The sequence below is a fragment of the Drosophila mauritiana genome, chromosome 2L (assembly GCF_004382145.1).
Source record: "Drosophila mauritiana strain mau12 chromosome 2L, ASM438214v1, whole genome shotgun sequence".
Taxonomy (NCBI): domain Eukaryota; kingdom Metazoa; phylum Arthropoda; class Insecta; order Diptera; family Drosophilidae; genus Drosophila; species Drosophila mauritiana.
In genome coordinates this window covers 1,477,099-1,494,602 of record NC_046667.1, presented here as the reverse complement: position 1 = coordinate 1,494,602, position 17,504 = coordinate 1,477,099, and the positions used below count along the sequence as shown (strand labels likewise).

The following is a 17,504-nucleotide window of genomic DNA, read 5'->3' as shown; positions in this document are numbered from 1 at the left end:
ATTCAAATAATTCTCTCATACTCTTACTTCTATTCTTTACAGAATAATTTTGCTATATATAAATTGCAGAATATAGGGCACATTCCCATCGGTTCCTTTTATTCTGACCAATATATTTGTGTTTTTTCTAGAGCAACCCTTTCGGCGAAGCCCCCAAACGTGGCCACCAACAAGAGGAAAATAAAAGTAAATTGATGTGCTCAACTGTCGGAGAAGAAGGCAGGAACGCGTGTCACATGGAGTAGTTTCCCCAATTTTAGTGGCCGCTGTTGCTTCAGCAATTTGCCCAATGATGCAATGCGGTAGCTGGAAACTTATGATTCGATATTGAATGTCTGTAAAAACTATGGCTCACTTAAAGTTTAAGTTACTTCCTGCAGACTTGCGAACTATCCGAATCACATCCTAACTTTTGGCTTTAGTGAGTTGACTGCACATCCGCGAAACCCTACCCTATTTTACCATAGAGACAAGCGAACTGGGAATCTGCAAAACTTTTGCAATCGAAGGCAGAGCGAAAGAACTGCGAAAGAAACTCTTGTGCACCCAGCTGAGTTCAGTTAAAGATGCGACTTCTCATCAGTATTTAAACGCCTGTAAGCTGGCCAAATACTTCCCCAGATCCCCCAAAACGGTTGTCAAGTTCGCATTACCTATTGATTGTCTGGTATTGTACACTTAATGCGTATGTCAGTCATTTTTCCCCGGGTGTGCACAGTACTTAACATATCTATAACGCCATCAAAGTTACTTCCGTTTGCGTAGCGAAGAAATACACGAAAATGATTAGCAAACAAGAAAAATCACTCAGGATGTCGGTGATATGGTATCTCGCGCTCACTCCACATGAGATATTTTATTCTCGTAGGCGAGTAAATGATATGGTATCTTAAAAGGAAAGTTTTTAGCAGTATATGCAGACATTTTCCACTTTACTACTCCAGAATTATTTCACTTAAATAGCCTTTCGGGCAAGTGTTGTGGCTGAAACTCTGTTAATTAATGAGAAATGTTTCATTTACGAAATGATTCAACTTTAAAATACTTGCATCCCATATCGGTATCAGCATGTGTAACGTCCAGGGTGAAACTAAAAAAGTGCAGGGGGCTTGGGAAATGTGGGAAATGGGTTCAAATCATGACGTATACGTACAACAAGTTGCCTCAACTTTTCATTACAAAAGCCAGTGCAGCAGCCGCAGTCTGTTCACATTACTGTGCCACGAAAAATGCGAAGGCGCCAGGGAAATGGGAGTGGAAATATAAATGGTGGGGCAAGGAGGAGCATCAGGAGCAGAAGGAGCAGGTCCTGAAAGGAACAGGACTCCTGGCTGATGGCCCGGAACGATGCTTTGATGGTTCTGGCCACATGCGGCTGCAAAATAGGAATAGCTGCAGCCAAACAGTTGAAAACTAATGAACTACTCGTTCTGGTTTGCTGCTCTAACAAAAATAAACAGCAAAAAACTTGAAACTTAAAATAAATATGAAAAAAAGCATGGAAAACGTTGAGAAAATGGCAAAAAGTTGGCTATTCTCCCTCCTCGGTGTCCCTGCATCCTGCGCCATAAGCACTCCATGTAAATATGAGAAATATGAATTTAAATGCTCGAGCGACGGAGATAAAGATGTGGCAAAATGGGCTCCCAACTTTCCTGTGCCCTTTTCAATGGCATAAAACATTCGGCATTAAGTGCCACAAGTGAAGGTAAGTCATGTGAAATAATGTTGTTTACAGCCATGAATGTAAACTTTGTTTAATGAAAGTAAAGCTGGTCTTGAATGATGTGCACACATAAAACAAGTTCAATATTACAACATGGATGGGTGAAGTGAGGCGAGAAACATGTGTATTTCAATTGAGTTTGTTTGACAAACATTAAAGTATGAAATGAATAGGTTCTTACATCTCCAAATCCTGTTCCTGCTCAATTTGGTATACCATTTGATAACGGATATAGTACAACTTCCTCTTCCATCAGAGGATTATACATTTATATGTGTCCTTTAAGTGCTTTTCAGCTTGTTGGCGTTTAACGAACTAAACTGCTTGATTATTATATATTTTATTATTATTTTTTTTTCTAAGCAAGCATTCAGTGAGCTCTCCGCAGATTTGGATTGCTTTAGTTAAGTGCACTTGGGGGTAGAGTCTGTGGCCCTCCACTCGCTCCCCTCTTGAGTTTATTCACTATTCACTTCAGAAGGTATTCGGTTCATCTCATTCAAAACAAAACAAAGTTAAAAAAAATAAATAAACTAAAAAGGAAAACGTTCTCGTTCATCCATGCTCATTATCCTGTAGATTATTCGGTACTTTACAGCGCTCAATGCGATAATAACGATGTTGTGTTGCGAGCCAAGGGCATCGATGCACTGGCAAAATCTGAAAGAAGAAGCGTAGTTTTAAAAGTTCATTTTTTAATTGATCTTTTTAATGTATAATATAATAAATAATTCAATAATTGCAAGATTCTTTATTTTTCTAAATCTATTTAAATTTTTATTTTATCCGTGATGTTTCTAGGTGTATTTGTCTAGTGTTGAGGCTGCTCGATTTCGAAGCACGGGCCAAGTTAATGCAGTTTTGGCCTCGTCCTTGGCCCGACCGCTCCAAACTGTCCTGTCCTTTAGCTCCTTGATGACGATGACGACCATGATGATGCACTTGATATTTGCCGTATGAATGCGAATGGGGGGCTGGTGGGTGGGGAAAACGCAGAAATCTCTTTGCCATTTAAAGCAGATTAAGGCTTTGGCCCCTTAGTCCATATATATTTCGGACTCTTTGCGGGATTCGGAGCAGCTGGGACCGGGTCCTGGCGGTGGACATTCAAGACTCCTGGCTTTTGTTGTCGCTAGCTCCCGACTTTCACTGCACATTGTGTTTCGGGGCTGTCGTTTCGGCTTTTGTGGATTACTTGGCATTTACTGGGTGGCAAGTTCCTACACTTCACTCACCTCATACAGCACCCAACTTTTCCACCCACTTTCAGTCTCAGTTAATTTCTGCCCATTTAAATGTTAAATATCTTGTGGGGATTTATTTAGAGCACTGACCAAAAATAAGGGAAATCGAGGCAAAACGATGAATTTGAATTATGGTTTCCTTGGTCAAATTATAACTTTAGTTAAAAGCATGTGTTAAAAAACTTAAGAAACATCATTCAATTTAGGGCAATCCACATGCTTTTTCTCAGTGCAGTAAAACAAGCTACATTTTTGCTCCGTGGATGTATGGGTGTGCGTACTCGCTGGACACCTGAGCTCGTCAGGCATCCTCGACTCACCTGAATCCCCTTTACCTTAAACCTATGCTCTGGCGTTGGGTCCGCGACCACGCCCCCTCCGCCGCCTCCCTAATGGACCTGCTGGCTGTCAAGCTGTTGTCATCATCGCCGCTAATCCCGCACTTGAGTGGCAAATGCCGAGCCTTCGTATGCACGGCGGCCCTGGGCGAAAATGATGATGATGTCCGGCTTAGGTAATGGCAATTTAATAAGCCCCTAAATGCTGCTGTCGCCTCGGGCGCTGCGTTTTGCACTCAGCCATCGGCGATTAGGGATATTCCATGTCAGCGGCGATGGTGACGGAGTCGTGGTCACCAGCGTGGATGAAGTTTTTGGGCTGAGCCGAGGGATTGATCTTACTTTTCGGAGGTCACTTTGAAAATCTGACACATCGAGGTTATTGGCAAGAAGGCAGTTGGCCCCAAAGAAGTATTAGCATTTATGATATTTTTAAGAATTATTAAAAGAGGAATCATTTAATGCCTGCTGTTTTGCAGTAAAAGTCAATTTAGAAAACCATACTACATATCAGTTGCATTTCCGTTCAGCTGCCAGTTAACTTTTTGCCAAGCCATTTTTGGCTGCCCGATTTATCGTTGGTCTCACCTGTTTCACAGGTATTTCCGAACATATTTCACCCGGAGCAGATGTGCCTTGGAAAACTTGACCAGCAGTGTTGGTCTTAGGACAATTACAACACGCAGGACGCGTTTTGCATGCAGCAATAATACAAGAGTCTCGCCCCGGACAAAAAAGGGCAATTCACAGAGTCGACAAGCGGAAAATTGACAAACGTTCTGGGCCCAAAATGCATTCAACATATACCAACGTACCAGCTGGCAAACAAAGCCAGGTCCTTTCGGGAGGATTCTGGAGTCCACGAGGCCAGGGTGACAACAAGAGCAAAGAAACTGGGACAGCAGCCATGATTGTTGCCCTACGCTGCTTGAGCCTGTTGACGATTGTTAGTGAGACATTGACTAAGTGTCCGGACGGAGGACAAGGTGCTGTGGGGAGGCAGTGGAGTGGGAAGGGGCTGGGAACAGCAGGAGGATCACGGAGGAGCGAAAGGGGTTCTGGCATCCAGATTGGACGGACAGCTTAATGACATTCAAAGTGTCGAGTGGACTACGACTGGCCAACAGAAGCAAGCATCGCACAGATTGCATCACTGAGCGAACTGAATGTCTTCAAATTTGAATACAAAACATAGAAGTGTCCTTGAGCCTTTCAACATACCTCTTCTGTCATCCTAGTGCAACTATAATTTCGTGATGAAATAGTTCAATGCTACTGAACAGAAACTTAATGTTTGACATTTTTTCTCTCAGTGCTCTCATAGTGTGTCCACAGCCTTCCGATTTCCCTCGTTGAACTCCTTCAGGCGGTGTCAGAGTGCATTCTTGTTGACTTACTGACACTTTGGACCCTGGCAGAGGAGGGAACAAGCGACTGGCTGTTCGGGAAATTAGTGCCACAAAAGGGTTGTCCAGAGGTCGGAGGTCGGAAAGGCAGGAAGTGCTCATTATTCAGCTCATTTGCATGCATTTCGTTGCAGGACACACATTTGTCCACTCCGGGTGCTCTTTACTCATGTTTTTCCCATTTGCCACTTTCCTTTCGTCATTTTTTGCGTGCTTTTATCTTTTATTGTTGCAGGATGTATCTTCTGGCTGCGATGCATTAAGGACTGGAGCTGAGGAATACCCTATTTTTTTTTTAATTAAACCTAAAATTAAAATTGCATTACAATAAATTTCCAAATGCTACCTACATTATTTTGCAATAACGAATCTAAGGATGCGTTCCGCTACCCCCAAGCCAAGTGTTAATTTCAATTATTTGCAGCGTTATCCTTCTGTCTGCATTCATTCCACACCTTGCCGTCCGAATCTGTGTTTTGTAATCCCCCCAACAAATACCTGATACCCGGAGTAATACTGAGTAAAACACACGCAGCAAACAAGCAGAGACTTAGCAGCCTGATCTCTGGTCAGTGCATTCAGCTTCCAGGACAATGCCAAAAACAGGAGGACATCTGGCAAGTTCTGGTCCTCCTGTCCCGCTCCTACGCCTTCTGTGTCCTGGTCCCTGGCCCGTGTAATCGCATTTGGTCGGCTTCTCGGACCCAAAAGTCGGAGACGAATGCCATTTGTTAGGAGGAACTGGTTTTAAATAGATTTCGCCTGACCAAAAAACAATGCAGATTCAGATGGAGATGAGCTCGGAGGACGGTTGCGAAATTAAGTGCCTGTGGCAGGGGTTTCCAGTCGTCTGTATGCAGGTGTAGGATTTTTCAGAAAGCGCACATAATCTTTAACTTTCAGTGTCACCCACTGGCTTTGTAATTAAATTGTCAATTGGAAGTCACGCTGTGTTGATCGCAGATGGAATTCATGTAAATACAAGTTAATCGTATGCAGTGCTAGTAAAATGAAATATAGACAATGTTTGAAGATTTAAGTTTGTATTTTCAGGAAGAATCCACAATTTATTTCTTTGATTTCTAATACTAATTCAATTTATGTGGAAGACATTAGAAGTAATGCGCCACATATCGATTGAAATAGCCTTAATAAATCCGAAATGCTCATTAAGTTTCTTGCCAACTTGCCAGTGGAAACGATTTGAATTGCCAATTGAAATCTGCACTCAATCGAAGGACCCAAGTCCTCCTAATGAGCACAATCCGAGGTCCTGGGCGGAAAACCCAGGCCGAACCTAATTGCATTTAAATTGCCACTCGTGTTATGTTAACAAATAATTAGAGTTGCCCACTGGGCACCGAAGGCAGACTGAGCTGGCCCGAAGGGGCGTGGCCGCACCGACTGGTGGCAATTTAGCCCAAGACAAGGACGCACTGCACACACTCACGTCCTGGAGATAGAGGTCCTGTCAGCCGGACAGACGGCGGCCCAGCCTCATTTGCATAAACTGCGATGCGCCACTTGAGGCCAACTGCGGATTGAGGCATAGCCATGGCTAGAGAAACAACAGCGGATTAAAGTGTGCTGAATATACTCAGGATTCCAGCTCGCCAGGACTAAAGTCAAGGTAAAAATTCCGCGAAAATCCGTTTAAGTAATTAAATAATAATTATAAAGCTGAACGGATAATCCTATTTCTACGTATGTGAGAATACAATGTTCGTGGTTTAAGCAGGATAAATCATTCATAAAGTATATAGACGTACACAGATATTATAGCTACTGATTAAGGTATGTAGGAGTATACAAAAAACATACATTTTCTCCTTGCCAAACGTTCATGCCCAGATGCACACATAAAAAATTCATTCAAATTCAATAAAATACGTCAACGTTGCTGTGATGCACACAAATTAATTATTAGCAGCAAACAAAAACAATGGTAATCACATCAAGCTCAACAGGAAGAACCTCGAATAGGAAGCGGAAGTGCCTGGTATGTAGAGTGGAATGTGTTAAAATCTCCAAAGATTAAATTGGTTTCGCAACGACAGACAAGTTCGGTCATACTGATGACGACAATAATGACGATGGTGTTGCGCGAGGAAAGGGTTAATCCCCCGAAGGTGCAGGTCATCAATATCCTGTCAAGCGCAACAAGGCAAATTTTCACAGGCTCTTAGCAGTGTACTGTGGGCTCAAAAATGGACCAACTTATTGTCAAGTAGAAGCTTAAGCAGCAGTTGTAATCTTATGTTTCCGCCAGTTATACAGAAAATATAAATATAAATATATAGAAATATAAATAATATAAATATAAATATAAATACATTTGAAAGATACTCAAAGTATCCAAACCAACCACTGTGCGGCGGTAGTTCAATGAAGTATTTCCCTGATCCCGATCCCGTTGCCGTGAAAAACCGAGAGGCATGCAACGAAGCATGCGAAAATTTGGCTAATACGGAATGCAGGCTAAGAAATTCAAAGTGCATAGATTAAAGCGCAATGAAATCGGGCCAGGCAATGTGAGAGCGCCTCGGCGGAAACTAAAGGGATACCTCCCCCTTGGGACCCCGAAAAACCCCATCCTGCACCTTTTCGAGGGGGAAAGCAAACTTAATGCAATCAAGCTTAATGCAGCGCAACGGCTGCCAGACGACGTCTCGAAGGGGAGGGGCGGGGAAGGTGGCGGAAAGTCGGAGAAACTGAGGCAAAGTGAATCCTTCGGGCATACCTGCGGTGAATTTTTAAGCAATTTACATAATAATTATCGAGCCAGCGCCGCCGAGTTGAGGAAAGCGCAGGAAAACCCGGCCAAATAGGGCTTCCGCCCGCAATTATCGAACAAAACTTTGGGCCCAACTGGAAAATGGGCTTTGTATGTGGGTCTTGCCTGGCCATAAATTGAAATTAAATATTCAATAACTAGAGAATTGGTATGCTTGGTGGTTGCTTCCATAAATCTCATAATTATAGATCCATTTCAAGCTTAAATCTTAACTACAAATAATGTTTAAATGATTAGTTTTACCTAATTTATTTGCATTTGGTTAATGTAGTGACACCGAAATCAATTTGAAACCATTTGAAATATTGCCAAGAAGCCAGTTCTTAGAATTCGGAAGTAGCGAAAAGCAGCGAAACTCTAAGTCAATCAGGAAAAACAATTTTGGAAAATTGTTCGCAACAAATTCGAGCGCCACGAAGGATTTTGAAAAATATTTGACATTTACATTGTGCGCAACGCGCGAAAAAGGACACTGATGCTGGGGAAAACTCATCGAAGGAAAAGCGGGAGGACGTTGAGCGCTTGTTTAACTTAAATTGCTTTGCTCTGGCGTTGGAGAGATGGCGAAACAAAAGCCAACAACTGCAACTTTGCTCAATGCGCTTCCGTTTCCGCTACCCAGAATCCCTCTTCCTTCGTCCCTCGTCCCTCGTCCTGCGCCCTTCCCCGTTATCCCGGCCAGTTTTTCCCCCCACTTTCGCGAAAACTCCTTGGCACAGCCAAAGTTTGGCATTGTTGTCTTTGGCTGTTGCTCGTGGCAATCACTTTCATTCGTTTTCCCCCAGAAAAACCGCCAAACACTTCCGCTCCTCCGCGCTCTCCTCCCAATCATCAACCTTTGGGCCATGTCTTTGTGGCGAAGTTTAAGTATAAAATTTAGTTTCTTTTGGCTTGGAAAATGCATTTTCCAGCGTCAGCTTGATTTACCCCATGGAATTGCATACGTTTTTTGATTGAGCAATTAGGGCAGCACAACACCGAAATTCTCGGTTGGGTTGTTGGTTCGTTGGTCGGACGGTTTAATGGCGGGGGTCCTGCGGTCTGATTGCTTTTCAAATTTCATTTAAAGTGTCAGCCACACCAGAAACTATTCCATTTCCATAATTTGGCAGCCGTTGCGGGACAGGTATGGCTTTGTATTTCGGCGATGGCAGCTATGGAGTTGCAGGTGGGTTTGGGCGACAGCAGGACCACAGCCGTGATTAGTGGTCCTCCTGCTGTCCAGCTGGTATTCGGAATCCGATTCGGTCGGCAAATATGAAATCGCACATTTTTTCACGTGGCTATCGAATTTGAGTTGGCTGCCACATTTTGAGAGCCACTGGGAACATTTTTGGAAAGAGTTCGCCGGTATTTCAGCCACAGATTCTATATTTATACAATCATTTTGGGATATGAAACCATTAACAGGTCTAACCTGATTAATCCTTCGAAGGGATATAAAAATTTTATGTAATGTAGTATCAATATACAATAATTCCTTCGTACATATCAACTTAGCAATCCAGTGAAAAGTAATTATAAAAAACTCTCCAACCGATGACATTTAAAGCCAAACGTTTAATTGCAACTGCCAATCGCCAGTTTCCCCCGATCGGCAGGACATCTTTCCCTGATTTTCCCCCGCAGCCACAACAATTTTGCCACTTTGGCTTATCACACGTTGGCGTTGTCCTTGTGCTCCTGCCAATGTCCTAGCCGCAGGGGGAAGAAAATAAAGCGTAAGCGAAAAACAAACAAAATGCAACTTGTAATGAAAATGAAACCGCAAAAGGGGCGTGGCTACGGTCGGGTAAAGAGAAAATGTAAGCCGATTGCGCGTTAACTGTTAATTCTGAGGGCCAAAAGGAGATACAATGAAAACTGCAAAAGTATTTTATTTTTAACTACCAATTTTATAAAAATACATAGTTATAACTATTAACTACATCAAATTTAAAGTGCTTCAAATATAAACAGACTTTTTACATTTAGTCGTTACGGGACACAAATTAGAATATTATACCCAACTAAATACAATTTCGGTACTGTAGTGATTTTCGGGAGTCCACTGTAGCTGCAAAGTTGGTAAGGACAAGTTGGAATAATAGAAGACGGGGAGGCAAAACGTGCCAGAGTGGGGCTAATAACAAAGCGCCAGTGCCAACACAACACATTTGCACATCAAATTAGATTTAATTTCGAAAACAGCAAAAAATTTCTCTTTTTAGCGCCGGCAGCCAAAAAGAGCAACAAAAATGGCATTAGCACAAAAAAAGAACTCAGCACACGAAACAGAGTCAACACGCAGGAGCAACAAAAACCGAGAAAAATGTGACAACCAACAGACAAAAAGTCGTAAAGATGCCAAAAACATACAGGAAATGGAGTCACGTGTCCTTTACGTTTAAATTACTCCGCAGGGAACACTCGCAATCACATATGCACGCACACACATGCACGCGCGAATGCAAGCGAGGCCTTATAGGAAGTCCTTCGAAATACACTTATCCGTGCAAGGATCTCTTGCGAACTTCTAGAATGACTAAAGGATAATGCTTATGCTGTATTTGAATTTGGCGGGAACTTTACATTCTAGTACTGCAGTCGTTCAGGCTGCAAGCGTTTAGCAGCACTGTCACTGTTTTGTAACAGCTTAGCAAAAGCACTGTTATCTTACTTAGCAGCTGTTTTTCCGCTAAAGGTAATTCATTTGAAAATTATTTAAATTATTCAATGATTTGTGAATGTCACATACAATTTGTACAAACAAACCTAATATAAATGTTTCAAGTATCGTGCTTGGTTGGAAATTGTGATTTTATTTATTCACTTAGCCCGTTTTATTTCTGCCCAAATTAATAAACCTCTACCTAATAGTTCATATTTCATTTGGTTTTATGCTTATAGCTTTATGGGGATTTCCCGTCATATATTTCCGAGTTGACCACAGCACGGCGGAAAGCCCTCGTATAAGCCGTCATATTCGCGCCAAGAAATGGATAGCAATTCATACTGGACTCGCTGAAAATGGATGTTTGCCAAGGCGACTTTTGAATATCCTGCAATTTAAATTTTCAATCCATTTTCACCTATCTTCTTCTGGATTTTCATATTCTAATTTGACGGCGAACATGTTAATTCCCAGTGGTTTAATTGACTGCCATTGCAATTCAAAGGGATTTCCACTTCCATCGCCTTTGGGCACCTTCGATTGCATGTGGAGCAGCAGTCTTTCTTGCATGGCTTTTCTTCGTTTGCGGGTATCAAGTGAAAATCATCAGTTTTCATTTCTAGCGTTTAGGGGCGCCCACCCTTTGGCGTTCGTCGTGTGTGCCAGGCAATTTTTGAATTGCAAATGCGGACCACAGTGCATTCTTCACGTGAGAGGGGTTGAGTTTGCAGGAGGACGAGGAGGTCCTGGCCACATAGCATGCCAGGCGAACGTTGCAGCTTTGTAATGTCCTGCTGTTAGCGCCAGTTGCCCATTTGTGTAGCTCCGATTTTCTAGCGCCGTGATTTCGGTGTAATTAAAACAAGCTCACCTGTGAGTGGGTGGTTTCGAATGAGCTTTTTGTCGATTACGAATAATTCAATATAATGCAGGATCGCTTAACTATTTTTGTTATAATATTGGATTAATTTAAACGTATTTCTTTAATATATTGATATAATACTAGTCCACTGGAATGCAAATAATCCTAGGCAATTTCCACTTCGTTTCTCTTGTATTTCATTAACTCTCGACCGCATTTTTCTTAGGCCAACTCACATTGTGGCTAACTAGTGTGGCTTACTTGGCCCAGCTCGACAATTAAAACTTAATTAAAATTGCATGCACTTTAACCTTCGCCCTGAACTTCCATTGCTTTTAATTAGAATATATTTATATGCGCTTGACACGATATTCACGCCCATCCGGCGGGATTATTTAATCGTTATGGCCAATACCAAATGAGACATTAAATGGAAGCAAAGTGTTATTAGTTGGGTCCTAGGAGGTCAACCGTGCTATGATTTAAATATTAATTACATATTGCTAAAAGGCACAAAGATTAAGCAGTTATCTTAATTTAAATGTCATATTGGCGGGAATGTAAACAAAGTACACATGTGTCTGTTATCTAGCAGAGTAATGTAAGCCAAACAGCTGTGCTCCAAGATCTGGCAACACTGCCTCATTTGCATTGTTTACATTTTAGCATGCGACGGCGAAACTAATAGAACGCGAAATATAAAAGTAAATCCAAAGCAGAACCAAGCCTCAGTTTTACATGAGCTGGCAAAGGCAGAGCAGCGCTTTCGGAGCCAACTGGAGGCCATCGAGGAGTCGGAACCATCGGATCAGCAGGCGCATTCCTGGCGTGACTGCGGTGCATTAAATCACCCGGAAAATCGCGGCGACGAACAGCAACCGGAAGTTCGGCGCGAAACGAGCAACTGGTGGTCACTAGAATGGAGGTTTACGCCTGGGTAGGAGCCGCAGTAAAGCCCTCGATAAGGAGCCGAACACTGAAATACCCTTGCAGAGAACGAAGTGCCTTGAGATCCGAGTAAATCGTATCTCTGTGCCACCTGTAGATTCAAAACCAGTTTCTTACCTAAAATACTAAGTAGTCCTTCATTGTTTTACCACTTTTCTTATACTATATAAAAAGCCAAGTAGCGTGTTTCCCTATCTGAGAAGCCTAAAATCAGCCTAATATATCGTAGGTATTCTAACTATAGATTGCTTATACTGGACCACATCAACTTGGGTCTGAAACTGCATTACTCTCTGCAAGGGTATGAAAGAAAGAAACAGAGACATCGCCACGGTGCATTTGCATTGCAAATTAATGAGTGATTTCCTTGGCTTGGGTTCTCGCCCCTTTTTGCGCCATGTCTTAGGGTGCCAATTCTCACGGCCAGCTCGGCCTTGGCTTTGAGTCAGAATTGTGCATGACACCGCAACGGGTGACCAAGTGCTCCTTCGCCCCCGCCCAGGTGCGCTTGATTCGCGGAGGTGGTGGCCATGTTCTCATCCTCGACACAAGCGGACGGATTCATGCCTGCGGATGGAACAATCGTGGCCAACTGGGACTGGATTCCACGGAGGAGTGTCACAGCGAGTTCAAGATGATCCCCACGGAATACTTCGGAGTAACCCTAAGATCGCTTCTCCCAGGAACCCATAATCTCTAACAATATAATTCCAGGAAGTTCCTGTGGAAACCATTAGCTGTGGCTGGGACATTTCGGGAGCCATCACGCTGACCAAGCGACTGTTTGTCTGGGGCTCCAATGCCTTTCAGCAGCTGGGAATTTGCCAGCGCGGCTTTACTGCCGTGAGAAGACCAATGCCAGTAAAGCTTCCACGCGAAGAACCCGCCCAGAGGATCAGCTTCGGCCTGCGTCACTGTGCCGTCCTTACGCAGGACAACAAGATCTACGTTTTCGGTCGACTCAGGATCATGGACCCTCCGCCCATCGAGCTGGATATCACGGCCACCTGCCTGCATCGCTGCAATACGGTGAAGATACAGGTCCACAATCCCAACGAACTGCGGATAGTTTCCATTTCGAGTGGTCAGAACCACATGGTGCTCAAGTGCGTGGATCTAAGCGAATCGGGTGGAGGCAGCACGAAAAGAATCCTTACCTTGGGTGACAACAAGTTTGGCCAGTCCAACGCCTTTCAGTTTGAGGAGGATGTGCGTCAGTTGGCCGTGGGCTGGACCCACAATGCAGCTGTGCTCAAAAACAACGAGATCCTCGTATGGGGTCGCAATTGCTACGGTCAGCTGGGAATGGGTTCGTTCAGCGAGCAGCAGGCCATACCCACGCCACTTCTCCTGAAGCTTCCTGAGGATCAGGGTCCTGCCAGAATTCACATGGGCGCCGAACACGGTCTACTGAGAACTACGGCAGGAGAGGTCTATACCTGGGGATGGAACGAGCATGGGAACTGCGGCAACAACAGCACCGAAAATGTGTAGGAACCAACCTTAGTCCACAAAAATGAGTACATATTTTCATTAATTTACTTTTTCAGGTGCACCCCAACTCTTTTACAACTGCCACCAGTGAAATTGTGCGGCGCAGGAGCAGGATTTTGTTACGCGATCACAGAGCCTGTAAACTGACTTTAAGGGGCTCAGTCCTTGTGGTGTCTTTCTGTTTAGCTTATGACCAATTGTAAAATGTTCGTGTACGGCTTTGTTAACACTTTTTAAATAAAGATACTACTGTTATTGATCAAATGAAAAAGCACGAGTTGGAACTACAAATAGTACAATCCACCTGAGTTATCCTTGATATATTATAGCAATTCTGAAGACACTTTTACGTCAAGCACTTATTTAAATTTGATTGATTGGCGGCTACATACATATGTACACATATGATTTCTGGGGGCGAACGGTCACATTGCGGTCACAGTTACATGTTTTGACATTTACACAGTTTCCTGAATATTCCGATTATGAGTTGGATATTTAAAATAAGTCTCTTATTATGGTCATATCATATTTAACTGCCATATCTGAAGGTTTTCCTTTAATAACATTACAACCAACAAATCAGTGTTGCAAAATAGTCCAGTGCTGCCCATCATCCTTCCGTCAAAATCTTCTTTGCCGGGCACGTTTCTTTTCTTCTTGCTACACTTTTTCAGAAGGTGACGTTTGTTGTGGTGCGGTGTAAATAAATTAATTGTTTACTGCGTAATCCAAGCCAGTCTTCATAAACAAACTGGGTGCATATTGACTGGGCTTTTGCTTGATTGCCAAGGCTTTTCTATTGTTTTCATTCAGTGAGCTGCGGTACACAGCAGGCGACGGTTGATCAACATTATTAAAGTCAGACATATTGTTCGTTCCTCCAAATTTATAGTTTATGTTTCTAGAAGCCGCACGATGACCGAGAATGTCAGCAACAAGAGCCAGCTTATATCTGATGACCTAGACGAAGATGAGACTGCGGCCGCCACTCAAGGTAGAACTTTCGGGTGAACTTCAAGGTCTCATTAATGCTTATAATGCTACCATTCTACCCCTCCTCAGTCAACATATCCAGTCAGCTGGCCAAGAAAATATGGGGGGTAACACCCAAAGACATTTCCCTGGGTCTCGTGGAGGCGCCTGAGGAAGCTGTGCCCAATTTTCCAAGTGGATGCGGATCAGGAACGTGTTGTGAAATGGGATCTGCCAGCAATTCAGCGGCCAGCGACAGTGTCAGCAAGCCAGCGGCCAGCGACAGTGTTAGGAAGCCAGCGGCCATCGACAGTGCCAGTATTTACGTAACCGAGGTGGAGCGCGTTGTCTACGGAGATACCATCGGTTACCCGGAGAACGGCACTCATAACTACTTCAAGGCCGCCGAGAACTACTCCCTGTTCGGGGAGAGCTTCCTCGACTTTCCCAAGGACACGGCCAGCTGCCTTGCGGGTCTGAAACCGATGGTGAGTCAAGCTTGGACTTCCCACCCGGGATACGAACGATCCGCCAGGTCGGTGCCTCTATATGAAAGAAGACAAGCTTTTCCGGAACATGAAGGCGCTGCCTCCAACTTGCCGGGGGTAAGCTATGAGCAACCAGGCGCGACTCTATTAAACAGTTATCGGGGTTTATAGAAAATAGTTTAGAATTCGGTATCTTTATCCAACATCCTATAAATATCCTTTGTTAACTGCCATACATTTATTTTGTGTTTTAGGTCGGCTTTCAGCAGCAACAAAGACAGAACCCTCAGCATCAGCAGCAACATCAGCAGCAGCACCATCAGCAGCAGCAACATCATCAGCATCAACAGCAGAAACAGCAGCAGCAGCAACATAAACAGCAACAACATCAACAGCAGCAGCCACAACGTCAACTTGGCACCGAAAACCAAAGTCGCAACTCCGTTAAAAATTTCAATGAGATACCATTTCCCCAGTTTTACCATCAGATGCGACACCAAGCGCCGCCGCAGCCGCAGCTGAATGCGCCACGCAGCCACCATCATATCCACGTGCCACAAAAGCAGCAGCAGGTGGCACCACCGCCATCACCGCAACAGCAGCAGCAGCAGCAGCAGCAGCAGCAGTATCAGCAGCAGGTTCATCGTCCCAGTGTCGGGGATCTAGCTGCATTGTCCAACGCCAATCCCAAGGACTTTGCTCTGCTGTACCAGCAATTGATCGCTCGGAATCTGCGTCAAACTTCGCAGCACAACCAGCAACACTCGCAACAGGCTGCCCCGCAGCAGAATACTAACAGTGCTGCTGCAGCTGCAGCCATGATCTACAAGAACCTGGAGTTTCAGCAGCAAGTGCAGCTGCGACAGTTGCAACAGCTGCATCAGCAGCAGCAACAGACTCGCATGCCACGTGGCATTTATGGGGGCAACGGTGGTCAGCAAACCGCACAAAATGGAAAGGAACCCCAAGTAGGAACCCATAAGTAACCGAATAGCTCACAGGTCAGATTTCTTAATGTCCAATCGGTCGGAATTAACACACATTAACAATTCAACACATTTATTCCAACTTGCAATGCAACTCCAACTTTTACAATGTAATTGAATTTTGTTCTGTCATTGATTGATAATTGATAATAACATTTGTTTACCAAATTATTTTCCGAATATTTAACATTTAATAATGTAGATACAGGATTGTGATAGTCATCATACAGCCGGTGCTATGCCCATTCTTCTCCTAGCCCAATCGAACTCCACATAGTTCTCCCGCATGAAGGCATCACCGAGTATCCAGTACTGCAGGCCTATCATGTCCATAAAGGCGGAGAAGCAAAAATTATCGTACCTGATCACGTAGGTATGTGGCTTCACGAAGAACTCCTTGCCAGCAATGCCAAAGACGATGATCGGAAGTTGGGGAATCGATTCACAGCTGACGGTGTACAGGTTATAGGTTTTGTTGTGCTTGGCTCCGATGTCCTTGTTGATGTAGAGGACTTCCAGGACAGGACCAACGATCAGGGAGGTTCCTGTGTCCATGATGGCCTTGTTTCCCGAGGGGGAGCTCCTAGAACCCTTGCCATGGACCGCTATGAAGTCCAGCTTGAAGGTCCAGTACTTGGCCTCGGTCACATTTGTATAGGTCAACGGACCGTAGTACAGACTCGAGTTCGATCCACCGAGTATCATGGAGCCACCGTCGCTGGACCCACTTTTCAGATGAAACGAGAAGATTGGCTGCTCCACCAACTGTTGGTCAATCATTTGCTGGAAAGGAGGGACCGATTTGGTCATGGAGAGTTGCTGGAAGGCGAAGCCAGCGATTCCATCAAAAACGGAGCAGGAGTCCGATATGTTGACCAATCCAATGCCTTGGTTCTGGATCTTTAGATCGCCGAAGCCAACATTATCCGAGGCCACGATTCCCTTCACGGAGCCCGATCCGTAGGTGATGCTAAATGGAGTTCCACTTGACCGAAAGGATTTGGAATTGGACACCCGGAAAAATTTGTTACCGCACGTTTTGATGCAGAATCTGCAATGGGAACTGGGCACCCAAAAGTCCGAGGAACCCGTGTCGAATTGCATGGTGAATGATTGATCTCCGACCGACACAACCCCGAAAAAGTTGGTATCGTAGGAATTTATCAGGGGCTCGGTTATCACGGCTCCCTTACCGGCCTCACTGGTCACATTGACAGCATTCACTGTACGGAGTGGAGTAAATCCGTACTTCCTTCGGAGCGCATTCCGGAACTGCAGGTGCAGATGGGCGTGCGGAATCTTGTGGTGACGGTGGGATCGTCTTTCCAGTCGAAATCTGTGCACTTTCTTACCGCCTACAAACACGATCAGGCAGAAAAGTAGGATAATCACACGTATATTCATGGTGGCTCACTGGTTGGGTTCCTGGTCACTTCGCCCGTTTTATAGTTTCTCAATGTGGGACTTATCTGGTTCATGTTTATTTCGATTCACACGTTTTGTGGGTTAAAGCTCAAGACTTGCACTGAAATATGTGATTTATAGGGAAAGCTCAATGATACGCAAATTCAATGGGGGTGTAGCTTTGGT

At 44.1% G+C, this 17,504-nt stretch overlaps 3 protein-coding genes across 4 annotated transcripts; 2 read left to right on the top strand and 1 right to left on the bottom strand.

Moving 5' to 3' along the window:
- Positions 1–11,666: 11,666 nt before the first annotated feature.
- Positions 11,667–13,736, top strand: LOC117150362 (secretion-regulating guanine nucleotide exchange factor). Its single transcript, XM_033317222.1, has 4 exons — positions 11,667–11,960; positions 12,378–12,629; positions 12,686–13,461; positions 13,522–13,736. Exons 1-4 carry the CDS (start codon positions 11,943–11,945, stop codon positions 13,610–13,612), a joined length of 1,137 nt encoding a protein of 378 aa, XP_033173113.1. The 5' UTR covers positions 11,667–11,942; the 3' UTR covers positions 13,613–13,736.
- A 544-nt stretch (positions 13,737–14,280) lies between these two features.
- Positions 14,281–16,085, top strand: LOC117150724 (adenylate cyclase, terminal-differentiation specific). Of its 2 annotated transcripts, none has more exons than XM_033317746.1 (3): positions 14,281–14,462; positions 14,531–15,045; positions 15,183–16,085. In XM_033317746.1, the coding sequence occupies exons 1-3, from the start codon at positions 14,384–14,386 to the stop codon at positions 15,912–15,914; spliced, it is 1,326 nt and encodes a 441-aa protein (XP_033173637.1). In that variant the 5' UTR covers positions 14,281–14,383; the 3' UTR covers positions 15,915–16,085. The 2 variants fall into 2 exon arrangements, with proteins under 2 accessions (XP_033173637.1, XP_033173636.1); XM_033317745.1 differs by having other exon boundaries at positions 14,374–14,462; positions 14,531–14,928.
- On the bottom strand, positions 16,032–17,396 carry LOC117150725 (pepsin-2B). The gene has a single exon (XM_033317747.1). It carries the CDS (start codon positions 17,316–17,318, stop codon positions 16,137–16,139), a length of 1,182 nt encoding a protein of 393 aa, XP_033173638.1. The 5' UTR covers positions 17,319–17,396; the 3' UTR covers positions 16,032–16,136.
- Between the last annotated feature and the right edge of the window lie 108 nt (positions 17,397–17,504).

What these genes read in the sequence shown, in the direction of transcription:
- LOC117150724 (XM_033317746.1), top strand. Translation starts at nt 14,384, where the DNA reads ATGACCGAGAATGTCAGCAACAAGAGCCAGCTTATATCTGATGACCTA. An exon ending in GACTGCGGCCGCCACTCAAG is followed by an intron (nt 14,463 to 14,530) that starts GTAGAACTTTCG and finishes ACCCCTCCTCAG; the next exon opens with TCAACATATCCAGTCAGCTG. An exon ending in CTGCCTCCAACTTGCCGGGG is followed by an intron (nt 15,046 to 15,182) that starts GTAAGCTATGAG and finishes TTTGTGTTTTAG; the next exon opens with GTCGGCTTTCAGCAGCAACA.
- LOC117150725 (XM_033317747.1), bottom strand. Translation starts at nt 17,318, where the DNA reads ATGAATATACGTGTGATTATCCTACTTTTCTGCCTGATCGTGTTTGTA.
- LOC117150362 (XM_033317222.1), top strand. An exon ending in TCCCCACGGAATACTTCGGA is followed by an intron (nt 12,630 to 12,685) that starts GTAACCCTAAGA and finishes ATATAATTCCAG; the next exon opens with GAAGTTCCTGTGGAAACCAT. An exon ending in AACAACAGCACCGAAAATGT is followed by an intron (nt 13,462 to 13,521) that starts GTAGGAACCAAC and finishes TTACTTTTTCAG; the next exon opens with GTGCACCCCAACTCTTTTAC.